This window comes from Heptranchias perlo, chromosome 13, assembly GCF_035084215.1.
Source record: "Heptranchias perlo isolate sHepPer1 chromosome 13, sHepPer1.hap1, whole genome shotgun sequence".
Classification (NCBI taxonomy): Eukaryota; Metazoa; Chordata; class Chondrichthyes; order Hexanchiformes; family Hexanchidae; genus Heptranchias; species Heptranchias perlo.
In genome coordinates, this window is record NC_090337.1 from 56,865,885 (window position 1) to 56,892,004 (window position 26,120).

The 26,120-nt window shown below is 45.5% G+C and overlaps 1 protein-coding gene across 2 annotated transcripts in view; it reads left to right on the top strand.

Annotated features, from left to right (window-relative positions):
- Nucleotides 1-26,120, top strand: part of LOC137331611 (diacylglycerol kinase delta-like) — a 142,698-nt gene that overhangs the window by 104,372 nt on the left and 12,206 nt on the right. For both annotated transcript variants that reach the window (XM_067995522.1, XM_067995523.1), the window contains exons 14-27: nt 440-539; nt 1,471-1,735; nt 5,359-5,511; nt 7,435-7,563; nt 9,115-9,214; nt 11,621-11,731; nt 12,982-13,078; nt 15,115-15,222; nt 16,009-16,122; nt 18,922-19,056; nt 20,119-20,273; nt 20,928-21,039; nt 24,411-24,503; nt 25,388-25,507. In XM_067995522.1, the coding sequence (XP_067851623.1) occupies nt 440-539; nt 1,471-1,735; nt 5,359-5,511; nt 7,435-7,563; nt 9,115-9,214; nt 11,621-11,731; nt 12,982-13,078; nt 15,115-15,222; nt 16,009-16,122; nt 18,922-19,056; nt 20,119-20,273; nt 20,928-21,039; nt 24,411-24,503; nt 25,388-25,507 (1,792 nt within the window). The remainder of the gene's footprint in view (nt 1-439; nt 540-1,470; nt 1,736-5,358; nt 5,512-7,434; nt 7,564-9,114; nt 9,215-11,620; nt 11,732-12,981; nt 13,079-15,114; nt 15,223-16,008; nt 16,123-18,921; nt 19,057-20,118; nt 20,274-20,927; nt 21,040-24,410; nt 24,504-25,387; nt 25,508-26,120) is intronic.

Below are 26,120 nucleotides of genomic sequence, written 5' to 3' on the forward strand. Positions count from 1 at the left end.
AAGCTTTCTTGAACTTCTCAACTAAGGTCAGGTGAAATGAGATAAAAGCAACCAAAAAAAATGTGTTATAGATACACATAAAAATGGAAGTTGAGGAAGTGCAGTTTTCAGCAGTAACAGAGGTTTGCAGTCAGGAGTGTGTCTTCAGATACTCCAATGTAGCCAATCAGTCGCACTAATTCAACAACGGTCATGTGGTTAGCCCTGACCAATCGCGCATCGGGATGCTGGACCAGTTGTGTGCTGCCGTGTCACTTAAAACACCAGATGCATGGAAGGACACAAAAATAAACATAACTGGGTAGGATTAGCGTAATTAAAACCAGCAGAACCATTGAGGGGATACAGCCAACATGTGGCACAAGTGAGTGCACCACGGTCCAGTCTGAATAACGTCAGGTGCTGATTTCTGCTTTGTTCATCTACTTTCTCCTTGCAGAGTGCTTTGTGAAACAGTTAAAGATTTTGTTGCTCGGGTTGGGAAGGCTTATGAAAAGACAACAGAGAACTGGGAAGAATCTGAGACTATGGCGAGAAAGGTATGCAGGGAAAACTGCACTGTCAGCCACTTATTTTTTTCCCTTCAGTTTTCTCTCCTGATGGCACTGACTCTTGTTGGGGTTCAGTTCCACAGGCACCAGCACCCACTCTGGTACCTCACCCAAGTGGCCGTTCTTCATTTGTGAGATCAGACAGTGAGTGTCAGTGTGCTATTCAACTTGGACAGCATCACATAAAATGTTTATTCCTTTCCCTAGTCTCATTGCTTTGCATTTGTCCATATTAAATGTCACTTGCCACTTTAGCTCACTTTCCCTTCGATCAAGATCCCTTTATGTTTGGTTGGCTTCTAACCTATTGTTTGAAACCTCTTCCCCGCCCCCCCCCCCCCCACCCCCTCAGTTTGTTGTCATCTGCAAACTTAGATAGCTTTGTTTCTCTGCCCAGCTCCAAATCATTTATATGCACTGTAAACAGCAATGTCTGCATCAATGATCCCTGTGATACCCGACTGGTGACCCCCTGCCATGTCAACGCAGCTCCTTTCCAATCAGCCTTTGCTTTCTCTGCTTTACCCAATTTGTTGAACCATATCTTTGTGATGCCTCTGATATTACAGCCTCACTCTCCAGCAAGACCCTCAAAGTCTCCTGTTTTATTCCAAACACTCCTGGCACTTATATCTAGAACTTTGAGGCATTAATTTCTCCCACTCCCTAGACCAATGTGTTTATTTATTTTTCTATTATTTCCTGTATGGTCATATCCTTATGCACCTCATGCTTACTACTGTATCGGTGTCTGCACCTCAACCGTCAGTACTAGCACCTGCTCTGTACCATAAGGATCTACCTTCTGTATCTTTTCTACCTCCATCACTCTTTATTTTCACAGTAGGAGGCCATTCTGATATATTTTTTCCTTAACCTGACCCAACCAGCATCTGATATGTTCTTCCTTTAACTGCAGTGCTCTGTCCTAAAAGAAAAACTAGACTCGCTACTCAAAACGCTCAGTGATGAATCCCAGGCAACATCGTCCCTACCAAACCCACCACCAACAATTGCAGAAGAGCAGGAAGATGGCGAGACAGCCAGCATCTTGTGCGACCCTGCCGACGAAAGGCCAGCCTGTTCCCCCAGGCCGCAGATATTCCGTCCGAGGGAGCAACTCATGTTGCGAGCAAATAGTTTGAAGAAGGCAATACGACAGATCATAGAACATGCGGAGAAAGGTGAGAAATCAGTAGCAGCTCATTGCACGGTTACTGGAGTTGTTGTCATAGAGTTATACAGCACGGATAGAGGCCCTTCGGCCCATCGTGTCCGCGCCGGCCATCAAGCCCTGTCTACTCTAATCCCATATTGCAGCATTTGGTCCGTAGCCTTGTATGCTATGGCATTTCAAGTGCTCATCCAAATGCTTCTTGAATGTTGTGAGGGTTCCTGCCTCCACAACCCTTTCAGGCAGTGAGTTCCAGACTCCAACCACCCTCTGGGTGAAAAAGTTCTTTCTCAAATCCCCTCTAAACCTCCCGCCTTTTACCTTGAATCTATGTCCCCTTGTTATAGAACCCTCAACGAAGGGAAAAAGCTCCTTAGTATCCATCCTATCTGTGCCCCTCATAATTTTGTACACCTCAATCATGTCCCCCCTCAGCCTCCTCTGCTCCAAGGAAAACAAACCCAATCTTCCCAGTCTCTCTTCATAGCTAAAGCGCTCCAGCCCTGGTAACATCCTGGTGAATCTCCTCTGCACCCTCTCCAAAGCGATCACATCCTTCCTGTAGTGTGGCGACCAGAACTGCACAAAGTACTCCAGCTGTGGCCTAACCAGTGTTTTATACAGCTCCATCATAACCTCCTTGCTCTTATATTCTATGCCTCGGCTAATAAAGGCAAGTATCCCATATGCCTTCTTTACCACCTTATCTACCTGTTCCGCCGCCTTCAGGGATCTGTGAACTTGCACACCAAGATCCCTCTGACCCTCTGTCTTGCCTAGGGTCCTCCCATTCATTGTGTATTCCCTTGCCTTGTTAGTCCCTCCAAAGTGCATCACCTCGCACTTTTTCGGGTTAAATTCCATTTGCCACTGTTCTGCCCATCTGACCAACCCATCTATATCGTCCTGCAGACTAATGGCTATCCTCCTCGCTATTTACCACCCTACCAATCTTTGTATCATCAGCGAACTTACTGATCATACCTTTTACATTCATATCCAAGTCATTAATGTAGACCACAAACAGCAAGGGACCCAGCACCGATCCCTGGGTTACCCCACTGGCCACAGGCTTCCAGTCACAAAAACAACCTTCGACCATCACCCTCTGCCTTCTGCCACTAAGCCAGTTTTGTATCCAAAGTGCCAAGGCACCCTGGATTAATCCTTGCTTCTCCAAGTGGAGACTAATTTTATCCTTCAGGATTTTTTACAATAATTTTCCTACCACTGATGTTAGGCTCACTGGCCTGTAGTTCCCCGGTTTTTCCCTACTCCCCTTCTTGACTAATGGTACTACATTAGCGGTTCTCCAGTCCTCTGGCACATCCCCTGTGGCCAGAGAGGTTCTGAATATATGTGTGAGAGCCCCCGCAATCTCCTCCTTTGCCTCACACAGTAGCCTGGGATACATTTCGTCCGGGCCTGGGGATTTATCCATTTTTAGGCCTGCTAAAACCGCCAATACCTCCTCCCGCTCGATGTTAATATGTTCGAGTATATCACAGTCCCCCTGCCATATTTCTATGTCTACGTCGTCCTTCTCCATAGTGAAAACAGATGCAAAAAATTCATTTAGAACCCCTCCTACATCTGCCGGCTCCACACACAGATTGCCATTTTTGTCCCTAATGGGCCCTATTTTTTCCCTAGTCATCCTCTTACCCTTAATATACTTATAAAACATCTTAGGATTTTCCTTTATTTTGCTCGCCAGTGTTATTTCATGGCCCCTCCTTGATCTCCTAATTTCTTTTTTAAGTATCCCCCTGCACTTTTTGTACTCCTCTAGGGCTTCCTCCGTCTTTAGCCTTTTGTATCTGCCAAAAGCCCTCCTTTTTTTCCTAATCCATTCTCGTATATCCCCTGACATCCAAGGTTCCCTGGAGTTCTTGGAACCACCCTTGACCTTTACGGGAACATGTTGCCATTGTATGGTCTCAATCTCCCTTCTGAAAGACTCCCATTGCTCCGATGCGGATTTTCCTACAAGCAGCTGATCCCAGTCCATTTTGGCCAGATCCTGCCTTATCCTATTAAAATCGGCCTTCCCCCAATTTAGAACCTTTATTTCCGGCCCCTCCCTGTCCTTTTCCATGACCACCTTAAATCTCACCGAATTATGGTCACTGTCACCAAAGTGCTCACCTACTAGCACTTCTTCCACTTGGCCGGCCACATTCCCTAGAATTAGGTCCAGTACCGCCCCCTCTCTTGTAGGACTTTCTACATGCTGGCTCAAAAAGCTCTCCTGGATGCACGTTAAGAATTTTGTACCCTCTAAGCCTTTTACACTCTGAGTATCCCAGTTAATATTGGGGAAGTTGAAATCCCCCACTAGTATTACCCTATTATTTGCACAATTTTCTGAAATTTGCCTACATATCTGTTCCTCTATCTCCCCCTGACTGTTTGGGGGCCTATAGTACACTCCCATCAAAGTGCTTGCCCCCTTTTTGTTTTTAAGCTCCACCCATATGGCCTCATTAGAGGAACCTGCTAATATATCATCCCTCCTTATGGCAGTAATTGATTCTTTAATTAATATTGCGACCCCCCCTTCTCTTATACCTCCCCCTCTGTCTCGCCTGAAGATTCTGTACCCTGGAATATTGAGCTGCCAGTCTTGCCCCTCCCTCAACCATGTCTCTGTGACAGCAACAATATCATACTCCCATGTGTTTATCAACACCTTCAGTTCATCCACCTTATTCGCAAGACTCCTTGCATTAAAATAGATGCCATCCAGCCTTGCCCTCACATATTTGCCCTGTCTTCCAAGCTGACTTGTTTTTTTCTCTATATTTGGCTGCACATCACCCCCTATTGTAGCTCCACTCTGTATCCCATCCCCCTGCCAAGTTAGTTTAAACCCCCCCCCAACAGTGCTAGCAAACCTCCCCGCAAGGATATTTGTCCCGCTCTGGTTCAGGTGCAACCCGTCCGACTTGTACAAGTCCCACCTTCCCCAGAAGCAGGCCCAGTGATCCAGGAAACTGAAACCCTCCCTCCTGCACCAACTCTTTAGCCACGCATTCATCTGTTCTATCCTCCTATTTCTATACTCACTAGCCCGTGGCACTGGGAGTAATCCAGAGATTACAACCTTTGAGGTCCTGCTCTTTAATCTGCTACCTCGCTCCCTAAATTCTTGATGCAGGACCTCATCTCCCTTCCTACCTATGTCGTTGGTCCCAATGTGGACCACGACCTCTGCCTGCTCCCCCTCCCCCTTGAGAATGCCCTGTAGCCCTGTGCAGATAATGGAGAGACACTGGGAATTCTGACCAGTTTGTACACTGATCCCAGGCCCTAGTACTGTTTAATTAAAGACTAACAGCAGCCAAGATGAGGGATGACTCTCTGTAACATCCACATTTCTTCCTGTGATTGCTAAAAAAATTACAGGTTTCATCTCAGGTCCTACTAGATTGGATTTTCCACAGAAATTTCGCTCATAAATGAACCAACATTTTAAATAAAGCAACGCAACATTAATTATTGGAGCAGTAACATGGACAGTGAGAAGGGAGTCTGGCCAAGTATTGGGTCATTGTGAAAACCTCATAGTCAGTTTTAGTCTTACTACTGAATAAGTTACATTATGGTGTATGTCCTGTCTGCCCTGTCTAGCTGTGGATGAACAGAACGCACAGACACAGGATCAGGAAGGATACACCTTCGGTCTTTGCTCTGAGGAAGAAGGGAGAGAATCCCAAAATGAAGACAAGATCTCACTGCACTCCTCATACAGCACCAACATTAAAGGAAGAGTCTACCGGAAAGGTACCGAGCCTTGATGTTTGCTCTAAACTTCTGATATGGTACTGTCTATGCATTGGCACAGTGGTCAGAGGTTTCCTACGTCCTCTTCCATGGAAGCACCTGGTGTGGGTTTGTACCCAGAAGTTGGCACATAGAGAGCTCCAGGTTGTTAGGGGAAGTATTGAGCTGTCCCAAGAGAAATGGAGAAAGGGAACAATGAGGAAAACAGGAGGAATGGAAGAGAAGGAACAAGAGATAAAAGAGAGGGGGATAGAGAGAGCGTGAGAGAGGGGAGGGATAGAGAGAGAGAGAAATTAATGCATCAGCTTGGCTCTGTGGTAGCACTATTGTCTCTGAAGTCAGTACATTCTGGGTACAAGCCCCACTCTAGTGCTTGAGCACGTAGTCTAGACTGATGACACTTCATTGCAGTACTGAGGTGCCGTCCTTCAGATGAGATGTTAAACCAGGTGCCATATGCCTCCTGAAGTGGATGGAAAAGATCTCATAGCATTATTTGAAGAAGATCACGGGAGTTCTTTCAATGTCTCAGACAGAATTTAACCCTCAACCAATACCACTAAAAACAGTGTAACTGGTCATTTTATTGCATTGCTGTTTGTGGGATCTTGCTGTGTACTCATCAGCTGCCACGTTTTCCTACAAAACATCAACTATGCTTCAAAAATAATTCATTGGCTTTAAATTACCTGAGGATATGAAAGACGCTATATAAATGCAAGCTCTTTTCTTTCTTTCATCATTAACCCCAGGACCATAATGTTACGTCTCAAAGGTGGGATATGGATTAGTACTAAGTGAGGCCTGTGCACATGAGTGGCATTGAAAGAGGTGTGGGGACATAAGTGGCAGTGGAGCAGGACCATCACTAACTGAGATTGAACAAGGTCTGGGGCAAGGACAACACTGGGAGAGGTTTGGAGGAAAGTGACAGTGAACAAGGTCAGAGGCCTGGGGACGTGGTGGAGCACTGAGAAGGGCCTGAGGTTAAAGGTGCCATCGATGAAGGCCTTTGGGCAAAAGTGGAACTGATTGAGACCTGGTGTCAGAAGTAGCACTGACCGAGGACTGGGAGAGGAGCTGCACTGATCAAGGTCTGATGGCAGGAATGGCGCTGACTGAGGTCAGTGCAGAGTGGCACTATCAAGGACTGGGAGCAGGTGCCAAGGTCTTAGGACAACGCTGATACTGAGCAATGTATGGGGGCGGGAGTAGCACTGACCGAGTTCAAGGGAGGGCAGAGACACTGACCGAGGTCTTGGAACAAGGACAATGCCAATCTGGGGACAGGAGTGGCTCTACCGACACCTGGGGGTAGGAATGGCACTGACTGAGGTCCGGAGGTAACAATGGCACTTACTGAGTTGTGGGAGCAGCACTGATCGAGGTCTGGGGACAGGAGCGGCACTGATCTTGATTTGGTGCGTCTGCCCTTTTGCCTGAAGAATGCTAGACAGTGCAGGGGAAGAACAGGAAAATAAGTAAAATGGGGAAGAAAGAACTTGGCATTTATATAAATTACTCTAACTCAGAAAATGGAAGCACAAAACTCAGCATTTGGTTTTGGATTCTCTAGGCTGCTGCTCCTCTCCTGCCTGCTCTTTACTGCATTCTGAGGTGACTTTGGAACAAGTTCTCAAAATCAAGGTGCAAACAAATGGTCAGAAACCAGTGACATTTGCATTTAAGGTTTCTGTCACACTTCATTGAGATGATCAGTCAGATTTGCTTGTTGAGGATTATTTCATGATTCCGGTAATCAAATGTTGCGTGTGAATTTTTACATTTCTGAAAGGCGCTGCTTTTAGCTGTAAGGATTGTGAGATTGTCTGTGTGGGTAACTCTTGCGAGTGGATATGAGGATTCCCACTCAGTTGCAGCGGCGAAAAGTAACTGGAGACTGTTGTTCTGTCTTCATTGCAGTGCCAAAGTCTCCCTGCGAGAGGAGGATCAGTAAAGGAAGCTTGTCGATCGGCAGCTCCTCCTCACTTCCTACTCAAACAGGAAATCGAGACAACTTGCCAATGCTTAACTCCAAGATTCTTTACCCAAGTAAGTGATGGGATTAAACTTTACCTGCAGTAACACAGGGCCCCCCAGTGGCCAAGTGAGTGAGAGCACATCCAGCGGCAGTTCTAAACTGTGCACAAGAAATGGTCCCAGCCTTCATCTGTGCTGAGTTTATCAAACTCAATTGGAGCAGCAGTAGGGATCTCAGTGCCTGTGGACTCGGGAGGGAAAAAACAGCCCCAGTGCACCTGGGTTACAGAGGGCAGAATCAGCTAGGGTTTCTCCTGCTGATTGCTATCAATGACGCCTGCTGGAAGGTGCACTGGTGTGTGCGGATGGTCGATGAGGACAAAGCAGACGCGGCTGTAATGCCCTCTGTGGTCAAATATCCTGTCATCAGTCACTGTCTAGGATTATGCTGTTACTGAAAGCACCTTTACGGCTATAGTACTGACTGCACCTTTACGGCTATAGTTACTGACTGCACCTTTACAGCACCAGTTACTGTCTGCACCTTTACAGCACCAGTTACTGTCTGCACCTTTACAGCACCAGTTACTGACTGCACCTTTACAGCACCAGTTACTGTCTGCACCTTTACAGCACCAGTTACTGTCTGCACCTTTACAGCACCAGTTACTGTCTGCACCTTTACAGCACCAGTTACTGACTGCACCTTTACAGCACCAGTTACTGTCTGCACCTTTACAGCACCAGTTACTGTTTGCACCTTTACAGCACCAGTTACTGTCTGCACCTTTACAGCACCAATTACTGTCTGCACCTTTACAGCAACAGTTACTGACTGCACCTTTACAGCACCAGTTACTGTCTGCACCTTTACAGCACCAATTGCTGTCTGCACCTTTACAGCAACAGTTACTGACTGCACCTTTACAGCACCAGTTACTGACTGCACCTTTACAGCACCAGTTACTGACTGCACCTTTACAGCACCAGTTACTGACTGCACCTTTACAGCACCAGTTACTGACTGCACCTTTACAGCAACAGCTACTGACTGCACCTTTACAGCAACAGCTACTGACTGCACCTTTACAGCACCAGTTACTGTCTGCACCTTTACAGCACCAATTACTGACTGCACCTTTACAGAAATTGTCACTGACTGCTCCAATGTGTTCTAGAAGGATAGGTGGGTTTGCTGGGAATAAAATTATCACTCCGATGATTAGACAGAATTCTTACAATATCTGTCCCAGTTGTAAATCAGGAATAGAAAGCTTGATATTCTGTTGTTATTAAAATTGTAACCTTTAATTGTTGAGAATGTTGAATGGATTATTCTGATCCTCCTGCTACTCTCATGCAATAATCTGCAAATTATTTTGTCTTTTGACTCTTCCTTTCTCAGTTCAATGCCTGACATCATCATCTGGGACATTGTGTGTCAGAAAGTGTGGGGAGAGGGGGCTGAGGATCTGAACACTGCTTTCATACTGGACTCAGCAATGTTAACTCGGGGGCTTATCTTTTATTCAGGTGGGGGTGTGGCTGCTTCCGCTTTGTGCTGGCAAGTGCTTGCAATGTTGATTTCACCACTGACTCTCTATCCTATGCACCTCCCATTAGGTTTACGAGCTGGATTGGCTGCTTCCTTGGCCGGAGGATCTGTCATCAGCAAAATGTTATTTGTCCATGCTGACCCTGTGAACTCGGAACCTGATATTCTGTATGTGCCGTGAGCAGTCACAGTTTTTGTTAATCCACTAATTGTTTCCCCGTGTTGTGCATTCTGTTCTAGATGTTTTGATCTGATTCCAAATCGTTCAGTTGATTTAATTCAGATTTTACTTGTAGTGATTTTTGTTTGTGCCGATCAAGACAAACAGGATTTTTTTTTATCACTTCCTTGCAGCCAGTGTGAGCACCATGCACTTCCAGGTCAGGTACAGCAAGGGTTAGGTACAGAGTACAGCTGCCACTGCACTATTGCATCAAACACACCCAGGTCAGGTACAGCATGGGCCGGATACAGAGCAAAGCTCCCTCTATACTGTCCCATCAAATGCTCACAGGGCAGGTTCAGCACAGGTTAGATACTGAGTAAAATTCATACTGCCCCCTCAATTGTTCTTAACTCCAACTTTAGGAGAGAATGTCCTGCTGTACCAGTGTGACATTTCCATTCCCCACAAATGTTGGAATGTTCTGGCTGTGGGCCTAAACCCAAAATAAACTCTTGACTCATGTCACACAAAACCCTGACAACCGCAGGGAAAGGAGATGACCATCCCATCAATCTGTGCTCTTTCCAAACCTAAGTCTTAGAGGTAAAGAGATGGTGCCTAATCCATTCACCACTAATCAGTGACGAAACAGAGCATGGTCAAATAGCCCACTCTCTAGGGTAACAGGTGAAGAGTGGAGAGGCCAAAGGTGTGAGCACCACTCTGCTTAACTTACAGCCTCAGCTGCATTAAGGAGAGAGGCACCAAGCCAAGGCTGGGTATCTCCCATCGCGGCAGTGTGGGACAGTGAGGGAATTGGAGGAGATAGTCGCTCCTGGGTGGATCCCTAACTCGTCCAGGTGTAGGAGGGAATGGCAGTTGCCAGGGAACAGCCAATGCTCCTGTTCTCTCAGCTGCAGAATGCCTGTCAAAGGAAAAGGAGGAAAAATTATTTTAAAAAGGAAAGTTAAAAAAGCGAAAGCACTGGAAAATGTTCAAATGTGTTGACTTCTCTGGTTTTGCTTTTTAAATCTGGTTGTTATGGTGTATCAAAACCTTTGCAGATTGCAGTAGAGCTTGTGTCGCAAACAGCAGTTAAATCTTCTTATACAACTCATTAAAAGAAATTAAATTGAACTTTGTTGTGCTGATCTGAATAAGATCACTTTTTGTTTTTGTTTCACTTTTATATTTATTCCCAAACTTTGTTTCTATTCATCCCTCCAAATGTCACTCCTCGCCTCTCCAAGTATCATTTCTCTTCCCTGAAAATGTCAGTCTTCATCCCTACCAATGTTACTTTTCGTCTGTACCACTATCACCTCATGCCCCTCCGAGTGTCGCTCCCAGCCCCTCCCGGTTTCGCTCCCAGCCCCTCCCGGTGTCACACTTTATCCTTCAAAGTATCAGTAAACCAGCAGGATCCATGTTCCCTTTGGTGAGACTGGCTCTAGTACATAGACTTTGACACGTCATTGGTAGATGTTATTCTCCAGTTGTGACGCTCTGCCTATTACTGGGTACCGATCAAAATCTGAACACATTAGTTTGTCTGAACTGTTGTGCTGCCCAGTCACTAAGATACAATGCTATTTGGCAGATCATTCTCTTATAGCCAATTAACCAGCAGACATCCTCTTCCAGATGGAAGGAGGGAACAGTGTTATCAGCAATATCTGAGGGCAACCACTCCATGTTGTATTACATGTTGTAAAACGGAAGCACCCACAGGCACTCACTGCACCCCCGCTCAGCTGCGTAAACACACCTTGCACCCTGCTTAGCTGTGGAGGCATTCACTGGAACAGTCATTGTGATCTACTTAGTAGGGGGTCAGTCAAGATGGTGCTATGATCTAGGTGATACACTTTGAGTTCTTGTATTACCTCATGCAACTAATTTTATCTGAAAGAACAATCAGTATAGGGGGATGTGGAGTGCAAAACTCATTAAGTGGGATTGAAATTACACTTTCCTCATCTGTAACCCAGCTGAGGTAGGGTCTCCTCATAGGAGGACAAGCTCTCTGGTAGGGTCTACTCATTGGGAGCCGATCTCTCCACTGGGGTCTTCTCATTGGGAGCCCTGATCAGCTGGAGGGGACGTCTGGTCAGGAGCCTAGCTCTCTCGTAGGGTCTTCTGATTGGGAGCGCAGCTCTCTGGCGTGTTTCTCTGATTGGGAGTGCTATTCTCCCGTAAGGCATCCCAGCATGAGCCCAGCTCTCTGGTGGGGTCTTCTGATTGGGAGTGCTGCTCTCTGGTAGGGTTTCCTGGTAAGTAATGCAGCTGTCTGGTAACTAGCTATTGAATGCATCTTTCTGAGGTAAAACAAACTGAAATGGAGGATTTTCTTTCTGCGTGTATCTTCATGATACTCGAGGCTAAGTTAGATTTATTTTGTTCTTCAGAAATGGGTACATGGAAAAATGTGTCATGAACAATTACTTTGGGATCGGATTGGATGCAAAAATTTCTCTCGACTTCAACAACAAACGGGACGAACATCCAGAAAAATGCAGGTGAGGAAACCCATTGTCAATTGAGTACTAGACTGAAAGAATGGCCCAGCTTGCTGTCACTCAAGTTGCTGGATTAACCCTTTCCCACCAGTTCCAAAATACCAAAAGGAGGTAATCATTAACATCAGAAAAGAAGCAAAAAGTCAGAGGTTGACAGTTGCACTTCACACCGATAAGAAGTGGAAATCCCTGCATTGATGATCACACTGAATCCAAAGAAGTCCAGTCCCACTTACCCCAAGTCTATGTCTGAGTGTTTCTTCATCTCCCCCTTCCTACCCCATCAGTCCCGCTCCACCCTGATTCCCTGGCTGATTATCCTGTCATGAACTTCACTTTTTCGCCTCCTATTCCTACCCCCACCCCCCATGTCAGTCCATTCCACCCTAATTCCATGGTTCATTATTCTGTCACAGACTTCACGTATTTCCTCCAACTGTTCCACTGTATATCCAGTACTTACCAGCAGTATGCCTAGGATTTGATATTGATTGGCAGCATTGCTGGGATTCAGAATTGACCAGCAGTATACCTGGGATTCAGTGTTGACTGGCAGCATTGCTGGGATTCAGTATTGACGGTACAATTTTAAAGGGGGTGCAGGAACAGAGAGACTTTGGGGTGCACATACACAGATCTTTGAACTTGAGAGGACCAGAGGACACAGATTTAAGGTAATTAGCAAAGGAACCAGAGGCGACATGAGTAAACATTTTTTTACGCAGCAAGTTGTTATGATCTGGAATGCACTGCCTGAAATGGTGGTGGAAGCAGATCCAAGAGTAACTTTCAAAAGGGAATTGGATAAATATTAGAAAAGAAAAAAATTTACAGGGCTATGGGAAAAGCGCAGGGGAGTGGGACTAATTGGATAGCTCTTTCAAAGAGCCGGCACAGGCACGATAGGCCAAATGGCCTCTTCCTGTGCTGTACCTACTATGATACTATATGATTGGCAGTATGGTTGGGATTCAGTATTGACTGGCAGTTTACCTGGGATTCAGTAATGACTGGCAGCATGGCTGGGATTCAGTATTGGCCGGCAGTATAGTTGAGGTTCAGGGGTGACCAGCGGGTCATTATTGACTGGTGGCATGGCCGTGGTTCACCCTTGACTGGCAGTAGGGCTACAGTTTGGTATTGACCAGTGGTTCAGTATGTACTGGCAGTATGTATGGGAAGTGGATAGAATTCATTTTTAATGCTTGATGTCCCTGAACTGTATTTAACTTTTTATAGTCTTTTCTCAGGAGTCGTACAAAAAACATGATGTGGTACGGGGTTCTTGGAACCAAGGAGCTGCTGCACAGAACCTACAAAAACCTGGAGCAGAAAGTACTGTTAGAGGTGGGCACATCATTTACTTTCACCCACTCTGGGCCATGTGTCCTCCGTCACCCTCTTTAATAATTCTTCTCAGGTTAATCTTGTATGCATCAAAATAAGGGATGTTAGAGCTGGGGAATCAAACACTGTCCCATCAGGCCTTCCTGGGTGAGGTACAGCGCGGGTCAGATACAGTAAAGCTCTCTCTCTATGCTATCCCATCTAGAACTCCCTGTGTCAACTTTGCCCAGTGGCCGCACTGTCAGTTCTGAGTCACAATGTCGTGGGTTTGAGCTCATAAACTAGGCTGAGACTTCAGTGCAGTACTGAGAGAGGTGCCATCTTTCGGATGAGACATTAAACCAAGATCCCATCTGCCTGTTCAGGTGGATGTAAAAGATTCCCTGGCACTATTTGAAGAAGAGCAGTGAGTTCTCCCGGTGTCCTGGCCAACATTTCTTCTTCAATCAGCACGACCAAAAACAGATTAATTGATCATTTTATCTCATTGTTGTTTGTGGGATCTAGCTCTGTGCAAATTGACAGCTGCATTTGCCTTCATAACAACAGTGCCTACACTTCCAAATTAATTCACTGGCCGTAAAGCGCTTTGGGTCATCCTGAAGGTGTAAAACCTGTTACATGAATGCAAGTTATTTCTTTTCCAGGTTAGGTACAGCACAATTTAGATACAAAGTAAAGCTCCCTACACACTGCCCCAACAAACACTCCCAGGTCAGTTACAGCATGGGTTAGACACACTGTTTCAACAATGTGCCTCAGGCCCAACCTCAGAAGTGTGCTCTGCATGACACCAATATGGATTTTCACTCCCTATAGCTCTTGTTCACTACCTGTTGAATTTCTGAGTGAGATTCTCAGTTTACGACAAATTTCTGGGAAGTTTTATCCTGTGGTCTCACACTTGCATGAATTGAACTGGGATTACACAAAGTTATTTTACATAGATCTCTAGTAGGCTACAGACAAAAGATAATTTTATACCTGCATTCAGGGCTAGATTTGAATTCAAGTTCCAACCATGAAAGCATGATATCTAGCCTGCTGCACTACCTAATGCCAGAGTGTTAACGGACAGTTTCTAACTCACTGTACCACCCAGTCCCAAAGGACAGTAGTCAGACCCCATCTGGAGTACTGCGTACAGTTTTGGACGCTGAACCTCAGGAAAGGTATATTGGCCTTGGAGGGGATAGAGTACAGATTCACAAGAATGGTACCAGGGCTTAAAGGGTTAAATTATGAGGAAACATTGCATAAATTTGGTTTGTATTCCCTTGAGTTTAGAAGGTTGTGGGATGATCTAAACGAGGTGTTTAAAATGATAACGAATTCGATAGGATAGACATAGAAAAATGATTTCCTCTGGTGGGGGAATCCAGAGCAAAAGGCCATAATCTTAAAATTAGAGCTAGGCCTTTAGGAGTGAAATCAGGAATCACTTTTTCACATAAGAGGTAGTGGAACCCTCTTCCCCCAAAAGGCTGTGGATGGTGGGACAACTGAAATTTTCAAGACTGAGATCAATAGATTTTTCTTTGGTAAGGGTATCAGGGATATGGAGCAACGTGGGTGAATGGAGTTGAGATGCAGATCAGCCATGATCTAATTGAATGGTGGAGAAAGTTTGAGGGGCTGAATGGCCTAACTCTGTTATTTGTTAACGCCCTGTACCAACCAACAGTCCCAGTATGTGAAAGCACTGTGTCTGACCCACTGATACCCAATCCCAAAGCATGGAAGGGGAATGTCTGACCCACTGAATTATCTCTTTTTCTTCCTCAAACCTCTGCCAATCACCTTCACCACCAGTACTTGTTCACCCTTTGCTCTCTAAGCTCTACCTTTTCTTATCACCAGCAGTGACTGATTATACTCACTGGGCTCAGACCTATCACCATTTTTTATTTTTTTGCTGAACTTCTGCTGTTTGTACTGACCCAGATCATTTGGCGTTGGGACTGTTAACAGTGTTTTGTGTTCATGTCACTGATGCTCTATATTAATGTTCCTTTCTGTTTTGCCCTCTAATGCAGTGTGATGGACAGCGCATCCCCCTGCCCAGCCTGCAGGGCATTGCAGTGCTAAATATCCCCAGCTATGCTGGTGGCACCAACTTCTGGGGCGGAACCAAGGAAGATGATGTAAGTACATTTTCAAAGAGAGTTTGTGTTCAATAAAAACAACACTAACAGTACAATGGCTTGTGGGGTTGCAGGCACAATGTTCCTTTTGGTGCACGGTGAAACAGCGATGACCTCTCCCACATCTGGTCTGTCTCGGTTCTGTTTCACCTGGAGTTAAAATGAGGAATGTCGCCAACTGTTTGGTGAATGGAGAGTTGGTCTATAAGCTGCATATTTTTGAATCAGTTTAAAGTTGCCCTCGATCAGCAAGAATGGCTGCAGGTATATGAAGAAGGGATTTGCTCTTACCAAGTAATGCAGGGATTACTTGGATATGCACTTGCCATAATCTACAAGGCTACAGACCAAGAACTGGAAAGTGGGATTAGGCTGGATAGCTCTTTTTTGGCCAGCACATACATGATGGGCTAAATGGTCTCCTGTGCTGTAAATTTCTATGATTTCCCCTTATGACTATGCCAGCTTTTAAACCGCAAACAACAGCCGATTAATGTATGGTGTTCACAGTAAACTGCTTCCGATTACATTAGTGCACGGTGTAAAATAGCCTAGCAGGCAGAGGCCATGACACCATCGGACATTCAGACACCTTGACTCACATTTTACGGCATTTGGCATTTAATCTGGGTGAAGTGTAGGATTGCAGGCAGTGGACTATCCCTGTGCCTCATGCTGCACAAAGTTCAGGGTCACGGTACGCGTATCCATACAGTTAAACAGCACACTGCAATCTCTTGTGTGTTAACATCATTGCTGACTTAACCCTTGTTCTTTATCCTGCAGATTTTCACAGCCCCTTCTTTTGACGATAAGATCCTGGAGGTGGTGGCTGTGTTTGGCAGTATGCAAATGGCAGTCTCACGAGTTATCAACCTGCAGCACCATCGAATTGCTCAGGTAAGAGGACTCACACATTGCCCTTTTTGTTTTGTTTTCCTTTCTGTTTCCTCATCTCGTTTTCTTCCTCCTCCGCTCTGCCAAATTAGTTTAACTCCCTCTCTCACAACACTATTTACTCTCCCAGCAATGACATTGGTTTCCACTTTGTTCAGGTGAAGTCAATCTATCCTGTACAGGCTACTCTTGCCTCATAACTGGTCCTAGGAATCTGAATAGTTCCCTCCTACGCCACCTCACGATGAGCATGAGGCAAGATTACTACCCTGTTGGTCCTGCTCTTCAGTCTATTTCTTGACTCACAAAACTCCCTTTGCGAGATATCACCTCTTGCCTTATCATTGGTTCTAACATGAAATATGACTTCTGGCTGTTTCCTTTTCCTCAACAAAATCCTTTACACCCACTCTGTGATATCTCTTACCTTGATATTTGGGAGGCAACACACCATTCAGGATTGTCAATTGTAGCAACAAGGAGCTCCTGTCTATTCCCTTGACTATGGAATCCTCCACTGTTACAGGATTTTTGCACTTCACTCCCCAAGCATTCGGTGACACTTAGGAATCATAGGAACAGGAGTAGGCCATTCAGCCCCTCGTGCCTGCTCCGCCATTTGATAAGATCATGGCTGATCTGTGATCTAACTCCATATACCTGCCTTTGGCCCATATCCCTTAATACCTTTGGTTGCCAAAAAGCTATCTATCTCAGATTTAAATTTCGCAATTGAGCTAGTATCAATTGCCGTTTGCGGAAGAGAGTTCCAAACTTCTACAACCCTTTGTGTGTAGAAATGTTTTCTAATCTTGCTCCTGAAAGGTCTGGCTCTAATTTTTAGACTGTGCCCCCTACTCCTAAAATCCCCAACCAGCGGAAATAGTTTCTCTCTATCCACCCTATCTGTTTCCCTTAATATCTTATAAACTTCGATCAGATCACCCCTTAACCTTCTAAACTCTAGAGAATACAACCCCAATTTGTGTAATCTCTCCTCGTAACTTAACCCTTGAAGTCCAGATATCATTCTAGTAAACCTACGCTGCACTGTCCTTCCGAAGGTGCGGTGCCCAGAACTGCTCACAGTACTCCAGGTGCGGTCTAACCAGGGTTTTGTATAGCTGCAGCATAACTTCTGCCCCCTTGTACTCTTGTCCTCTAGATATAAAGGCCAACATTCCATTTTCCTTCTTGATTATTTTCTGCACCTGTTCATGACACTTCAATGATCTATGTACCTGAACCCCTAAGTCCCTTTGGACATCCACTGTTTTTAACTTTTTACCATTTAGAAAGTACCCTGTTCTATCCTTTTTTGATCCAAAGTGGATGACCTCACATTTGTCTACATTGAATTCCATTTGCCACAGTTTTGCCCATTCACCTAATCTATCAATATCGCTTTGTAATTTTATGTTTTCATCTACACTGCTTACAATGCCACCAATCTTTGTGTCATCGGCAAACTTAGATATGAGACTTTCTATGCCCTCATCTAAGTTGTTAATAAATATTGTGAATAATTAAGGCCCCAAGACAGATCCCTGCGGGACTCCACTAGTCACATCCTGCCAATGTGGGTACCTTTCCATTATCCCTACTCTCTGTCGCCTTTCGCTCAGCCAACTTCACATGAGGTAATTCCAGAAACATCCAGCACCTCTCACATTTCTTTTAAACGATTAATGTTATCAAGCACAACGGCTTAGTTTTTTAATCCCTCAAATATAAGTTTGGACAACTGCACCTCAAGGTTGCACTCCTGCTGAGGGTAAACTCCACAGTCTCCTGGTCTTTCACACTCCACTAGTCTCTTCCGCCTCGTGACTAATTTCTCACCAGTAAACTCAATGTTATATTTACACTATAGCCCAACTGACACAGAAAAAGCAGCCAAGCTGAGAACAGCAGATCACGCTACTTATGTAATGAATTACCCAACCTGTTACCAGTTCGGAATAGCCTTCAGACATAGCACGAAATGCTGTCACTGAATCCCCATGTTACAGATCTGAAAATGCAAAGAGGCTCCAGACTAAAAGGTAAAGCTGAAACAAAAAACGCCCAGTGCTATAAATACGAAACAAAAACACAAAATGCTGGAGACGCACTGCAGGAAATGGAATTCAGTAATTTGTGGGCTAGAACCAGAAAAAAATATGACCATGAAAACTACTGAGTTGTAAAAACCCAACTGGTTTACCAATGTCTTTCAGGGATAAGAGCCTGCTACCCCTCTCTGGTCTGGCCTACTTGTAAGTCCAGTCCCACACTGTACGATTAACTCAATGTCCTCAGAATTGGTGTAACAAACCACTCAGTTGATTTTAAAAAAACAGTTGTTAGTAGAAGGAGGCCCACCACCACTACCTTCTCAGAACAACTAGGGACTGGCAATAACTGCAGCCTTGCCATTGTTACCCACATCCTGAGAACAAATATACAAAAGATCAGACAGTATATGAGTGACGGAGCTTGGAATGTGATCCTTTGTCACAGTAGAAGCTGGAGCAGTAACATCTTTTTCAGTTGCTGATTAATCTGCTGTATACTTTCGGTTTTTATCTCGGGGACTGTGCAATCATTTATCCCATTGGAGCAGGTTGTCTGCTGGGTAACAGCAATGGGAGAAAATGGTTGAAAGTTTAGACACATTGCTTGTAATGAGCGGTGTGCAGTAATTTACCAGGAACACAGAGAGACTGTGAGGGCAAATGCTGAGGCTCAGTGAGTTGTGAACCAACCTTTGGTGCCGTTTGGGCTGTTGTTTTACCTGGTTACGCTTTTCCCCACCTCTAGTGTCGTGCTGTAAAGATCACAATCCTCGGCGATGAAGGAGTCCCAGTACAAGTGAATGGAGAAGCCTGGATACAGCCTCCTGGTTACATCAAAATCATTCACAAGAACCGTGCACAGATGCTGACCAGAGACCGGGTACGTATTAGCTTGAAACCAGCTGGGGTGTACAACAGATAGAGCATTACTGATACTTAATTGCACACTGGGTCAAAACAGAAACTAACCAGTATGTCAAAATGTTTCTATTCCTTAAACTGCTGAAGCTGTCTTAACTTTGAAAAGCGCAGTCTGTGAGACCATCGCAATGAACAGCCAGCTCCGTAGCATATATACAAAGACTTGTCAATGACCACCTGGGTGTTGTCGAACAGGTTATTCTGATTGGATATTGGCATTGATTAATTGTCTATTATGATTGGCTCCTTTCTGAAATGCTTCAGACAGGGCCAAAGAGTCATGGCCAATTTCCTAGCTTGCAGTGGCAGAAGCCATTACGAGGGTGGTGCATTTCTCAAGAGGATCCCTAAACTATGGACAAAAATACTCCATCTTTGTCACACCTGCCTCCTCCCCTATGCCATTTGTGGCTGGAAAGCAAGAAAAGGAGATGGAACAGCACTGATTCCCAGCTGTGCAAATTGTGAATAGAGGGCCAGGAATACAAGCAGCATAATGTCTGCCAGGTGAAAGGGAGATAGATCAGTGATAGCCTTTGGGTTGTACTATCACTGACATGGAGTAGCTGATACCTGGGAGTGATTACAACACACTCCAGTCAGCAATTGAAGTGACACCCTAAACTCATGTCGTCTTTGTTGTCAGAATTCCCAAGATTAGAGATTTCTGCCTGGCCACTGAGAAACGTGGCATCAGGCTTTAATCTCTGACTTAACCCTGACTTTCTTTGCTAGCTATATCTTGAAGTTTATTTTGTGTATTGTGCTGGATTTTCTTCCTGAATTACCTTTGAGCGGTGAGGCCTCTGCTACTGTTTACAGATGAATATGTGGGACAAAGGAAAACTATCAACGTTCTAATCTGATGTGAGACAGGAACAGCGGTATTACAAGGGCCGCTGCTGTATGTGTTTTTTCCGATCTAGCTGTCCTCGTGCAGTAGCAGCCTGGGTTTGTTTAAGTGATTTGACAAGAGGTATACAGTTAACCTTGTGTGTATTTGTGTCTGCTCATCCCACAGGCTTTTGAGAGCACCCTCAAGTCTTGGGAAGACAAGCAAAAATGTGAACTACCTCGCCCATCCTCCCAGCATGCCTTGCAGCCCGAGATAGTTTCAGAAGAGGAAGCTGCTGAGATCAATCAGTTTGGCCGAGCGGCTGGAACGCTTATCCACAGGTAAGGGGGTCAGTGGAAAAACAGATCACAGGCCCTGATCTATTCTGATTTGTTTACGTGCTAAAGATTCCCTGTTCGACACGTTTTCCTTCAGCCTGGCTAGCAGGAGAGACCAAGCTGCAGACTTTTCCCATGAGTGGCCTCTGCATTACTGACAGGAGGCTGGGGAAGGCCTCAAGTCCTACACCATGAGTAGCACCTGCTGTACATGGTGTATGCCAGGCGATGAAAAGATTACATTCTTGAACCATGTTAGTGTGTGTTGGGCATCCTGCCTAGTAATTCTGAATGTGGTGTAATGAGGTTTGATTAAATGTTCTGTCAGCACCAATTAAATTCCATTTGTGGGTAAAACAAACCAGAAACAGTTAGGAGGAGAAAAAATATTCCTGTTGGCTGAGACGGGGAAAGTGCTGCTCCCATCCAGCATGCCTCCACTCACATCACTAGGACCTCAAAGATCAGCCAGCATCAGGTTTCTTCCTTTGATTCCTGATTTTGTGCTGTTGTGTTTTTTCTTCTGGTCAGATTTTGGCTGGCTCGCAGCAAATTGAGACTCCCACTCCCACTTCCACTCTGCTACTACTATAATAGCTGACGTTCCCCATCTCTCTTTTTCCCCCTCCAATTGTTGCTCCTTCTCCCTTGCTCCAGGATTCGGGAGACAGCACAGCTGCATCAGACCATGGAACAGGAGCTTGCGCACGCGGTGAACGCCAGCGCCAAATCCATGGACAAAGTTTACGCAAAGTCGAAAACAACTGAGGTAAGAAATGGTAGTGATAACTGTGGGCAGGGTGGAGGTGCAGATATGCACCTAACTAGACTGGGTGGGTTATACAGATCTGCAATCGAGCCAGACTCAGTTTTCAGGCAGTAGGGGGAGGGGGGGCAGCTCGGTACAGATCTATAACTGGGCCAGACTGAGTGGGAGGTGTTCAGAGCTGCAGCTGGGCCAGAGTGGGGAATGGTGTACAGATCTGCAGCCAAGCGAAGCAGCAATTTGCACTGTACCCACTCCAAGGCAAATATATCTTCCCTGAGGTTCAGAGCCCAAAACTGAATGCAGTACTCCAGATGGGGTCTGACCAAGGCTCTGTACAACTGAAGCATTCAAACCCTCTTGAGCTAAAGGCCAATGTTCCATTAGCCTTTTTGACTACTTTTTCTATCTGTGCACTAGCTTTTAATGATCTGTGCACATGGACACCCAACCCCCTTTGCTCCCTAACCACACTCTAGGCTCTCACCATTAAGAAAATATTCTGATTTGTCTTCCTTGGAATCAAAATAGATGACCTCACACTTCTTCACATCAATCAGAGAACATTCCCTTTATCCCTACTCTCTGTTTCCTACCACCTAAGCAATTATCAAGCCATGTAACCTCCCATTCCAAGCACTTAAAAGTTAAGAAAGAAGTGGAGAGGCAGACGGCTTGAGGGAGGCAGCTTCAGAGAATAGGCCTGAAGCAACGGTGGGACAAGGGAAGGAGGGTTTCACAGCCGGCGGAGTTTGAGAAACAGAGCATGCAGAAGTAGATGTAGAGATGGGCTGAGGCTTTATGATACACTGGGCAGTTAGCACTTGGAATGAACTGTGCAGTTCTAGTCACCACCCTTCAAAAAACGCACACAGATATTGGGAACAAGATTGATTCCAAATGTAAAGAGGATGAGTCACAAAGAAAGATTAAAGAAGTGCAAACTGCTGTCTAGAGGGATATAAGATATTAAATGGTTTACAAAAAGTAAACCTACAGAATTTCTTCTGAATAGGACGGGGAAAGAGAGAAAATAAATTTGAATGAGTGAGTGAAAAGTAAATATAAAGCAAATCGCAGGAAAAACCACTTTACTTGAAGAGGAAATATTTGGAATAATCATCCAGGTGAAGATAGTAGAGAGAGAAAACAATGAAGAACATTCCAAATGTACCTAGATGTTAAGGTACTTGATTAAGGTACTTGAGGGGACAGCTTTGATGGGACAGCTAACATACTAGAGGTATGGGCTTCACTCTAGGAGATAGGGTAGTAGAGGGCTGGGTTTGGAAGGGAGAGTTAGGGTACTAGAGGAATGGACTTCGATGAGACAGATTGGCTTTTTTGATCATTGGCTGGTGACTACTGCTGATAAGTGCCCATGTGTCAATGATGGGTGAGGACAGGATCGGGCTTCGCTGTAGTATTCTTCCCTTAACCGCACCCCCTCCCCTCCACCTGGCCCGGGCCAAACACTGTCTAGGCTCACATATGAATAATGGCCCCTTGGGTGAGGCACCAGAGGATGACCAGCACCTCTGGAACCATAATCCAGCATGAGAACACGTGTCAGTGCCTTCAGAAGAGGAAGGCAGGGAATCAGTGGGAAAGCTGGAAAAAGACACAATCACATCTTGATCTCAAGGTCTGTAGTCTTAGACAATGACAGCCCGCTGCTGAGAAATTTACACAAATAAATCCTGTGTCTGAGACTTCCAGTTATCGGAGTTTAATATCCCAAACATGAGTTATCTTGTTCCATGTTTTATGTTTTTTTCTGAGTGTTTTAGTGAGAAAGCTGCACTCACTACTGTCATCTATTGGGGGAGAAAATAACTGTACTGAGGAGAAGAGGAGGAAGCACAGTCACGCAAAGGTGAGCCCGTTGCCGCTAGGCCTTGGGCCCACAGAAGCCGTCGCTTTCCAGCAAAACCCCATTCTAGCTAGCCTGCGGGGATCAAGCTCCGCTCCCTGGTTATTTGCCAGCCACTTGGGTGTGGGAGAGTAACCCAATAACAGTTAGAGGCAGCCACTTGTCTTTCGAGTGACTCACCCAGTGCTAATTAGAGCCTGCCACTCGTGGTATTGGAGAGTTGCCCAGCATCAGAGCCAGGCACCTAGGCTGTGGAAGACTAGCCCAGTATCAGTTACAACCAGCCATTCGGAGAACTGTGGGAGAGCCAACCACTTGGTGTGTGGGAGAGTAGCCTAGTGCCAGTTACAGCCAGCTAATCAGGGTGTTGGAGGGTAGCCCATTACCAGTGAGAACCAGCCACCTGGGATGTGGGAGAATAGCTGAGACAGGATCTTCCCTGTTGTGAGGGTCAGCTGACCAGCTTACCCTGATTTGAGCTTCAAACCCCCATCCTATAATTCACTAAGACCACTGACTTCTAACTCCACAGCTTTGCCCACCTCCCCCTTACTTACTCCCACCAACACTGGAACCCCTTGACTACACTTCTGTTTTCTCCAGGTTCTAATTCTCCAATGTCCTCGCTGCTGGCCTTAACTGCAACTCATCGAAAACGTTGCCACCTACACTCTGCCTGCACTGAGTTTTGCCCATCCATCATGCCTGTCCCTACTGATCTCCACTGGAGCCCCATCCCCAACACATCAAATTCAAAATCTTCACCCACGTTTACAAATCCCTACATAGCTTTGTCCCGCCGATCTCTACAACCCCCCTCCAACCCTACATCCCAGCCCATTCAACCCAACCTCTGCAACCTCCTCCAGCCTTACACCCCAGCCCATTCAACCCAACCTCTGCAACCTGCTCCAGCCTTACACCCCAGCCCATTCAACCCAACCTCTGCAACCTGCTCCAGCCTTACACCCCAGCCCATTCAACCCAACCTCTGCAACTTCTTCCAGCCTTACACCCCAGCCCATTCAACCCAACCTCTGCAACTTCTTCCAGCCTTATATCCTAGCCCATATGCTCGTAGTCTTCCGACTTTGGCTTCCTTTGCATTCCCTCCCCCTCCACTCAGTAACAACTCCTTCACCTCTTTTGGCCTTGTTCTCTCAGAGCTCTTTCTCTAAACCCATCTGTCTTGTTATCACATCCCACTTTAAAAAGTCTCCTCAAAATCTCTCTTTGACCATAGTTTTAGTCACCTCTCCCGCCTCTTTCATTACTGCTCGATGTTTGCTTCTTCTCTGTGAAGGGCCTTAGGACGTTTACTACATAAAAGATGTTGTATAAGTGCAAGCCGTTGCTGACTGTCTCAGAGATTCCTTGATTTCACTGTGAGCTGCAGGTGGCGTGAGAGGTGATGTGTGGCAGTAATGGCACTGCTGCCCAGCAGCCCTCAAGTCCTATGCGGATTGAAAGTGATTCCATCTCATCTTGTTTTTTCCCAAAGGGACTGAGTTGCAGCCTGGTGATGGAAATGGTCAACAATGGGAAAGCCCTGCACAACGAGACAGAGCTTCTACTGGCAGGCAAAATGTCACTGGTAAGGAAAGTAACAGATGGGTTCAGATGGTGTATATATGGGATAATGGAGTAAGTTAGAGATTAACAGCTAATTGAGGGGTTCAAACGGTTTATATCTAGAATAGCAGATACACTGGAGTAAGGTGCAGAGTAGAACCTAATTGAGGGGTTCAGGTGGTTTATATATAGAATAATGGACAGCAGTTACAAGCAGGAACCCTGCCTGATTTTCCCCCCCTCTTAGGAAACTGATACCATTTGTAGCATTGCAACCACTACCTTGAAAGAGACCAAGTGACTGAGCACATACTGGGAATTGAACCTGGTGCCATCTAGTCTGAAAGGCTATGTTACACACCTCCTCTACCTTGTGGGAGCTGGCTGTTATGTGGTGTGTGAGGGCTATCGACGGCTTTTCGTACTGTCCAGTGTCGTTGCAACTCGCGAGCACCTTGTGCTATTTGCGATTGATTGAATGGCTAATCTCGGCTGCTTCCCATTTTATTTTTTACAATGTTCTTGAGACATTTGTAAGTCAATGATGGGACTTAGAGCGAACGTCCGATATCGACAAGGTTAGATATTGTGTGTTTTATTCAGAGCAAGTTGGATTACTTACCAAATGTGAAATCATGATCAGTTTGGTGGCCATCTCGCCACCTGGGCTTCCAAGGTTGCATTAGCTTGCGATGTTCCCAGGTGATAGCACTATGAAGTCCAGAGGCTGTAAGTAATTGGTCATTCACTTCTGATCCCTATACATCTCAAAAAGGAAGAGAGAGAAACTGTATCGAATAGAAAAAACAATCACACCAGCATGTTTAAGAATAGCGTTTGTTTTTGTTAAGTGACTGTTACTGAGCACACTGCTGTACAAAACATGCCCTCCTTTTCTGGTTACAGCAGTTGGACGCCCCTCAGAAGGACGAACTTACTGGGGCTCTGGCTAACGTGGACCTGCAGCTTCGCAAACTGGCGGAGATCCCCTGGCTGTGTCAGCTCATCGAACCAAGTGACGATGAGGTAAGCCCGCAAGTATACATGGGATTTTACTGAATGATTTCTAGACTGTTTTCTGTTGTCACCCGTGTCTCTTTGTTTTTTTGTAATTTTCTTCCTTCCTCCCCTGAAGGTGCTGACTGTTTCTGAGGTACAGTTTGTATCTTTATACGAGTGCCTGAGCAGGCCACATCTGCCCTCTCGGGTGGGTGTACAAGACCCCATGGCACTATTCAAAGAAGAGCTGGGAGTTCTCCCTGTATCCTGGCCAACATTTATCCCTCAGCCAACATCACTAAAAACAGATCTAGTTATTCATTCATTCTAAATGGCTGATGCATTTACCCACATACAACAGTGATAACAATTCTAAAGGATTCCATTGGCTGCAAAATATTTTGGGGCATCCTGAGGATGTAATAGGGTGCTATATAAATGCAAATATTTTCTTCCTTTTAATACCTTCATTATAATTTTTACTTGAAGACCTCCGTCTCTCCTAAAAATCTGATCTTGGGATTGATAGCCCCAATTTTAACTGGGGACGAGGGGCAAGTGTGGGGCCGGAGGGCCTTACCGAGGTGAGATCCAGGCCATTTTAACTCCCGGGCCTCATTTATATAAGTTAGGCCCGGCT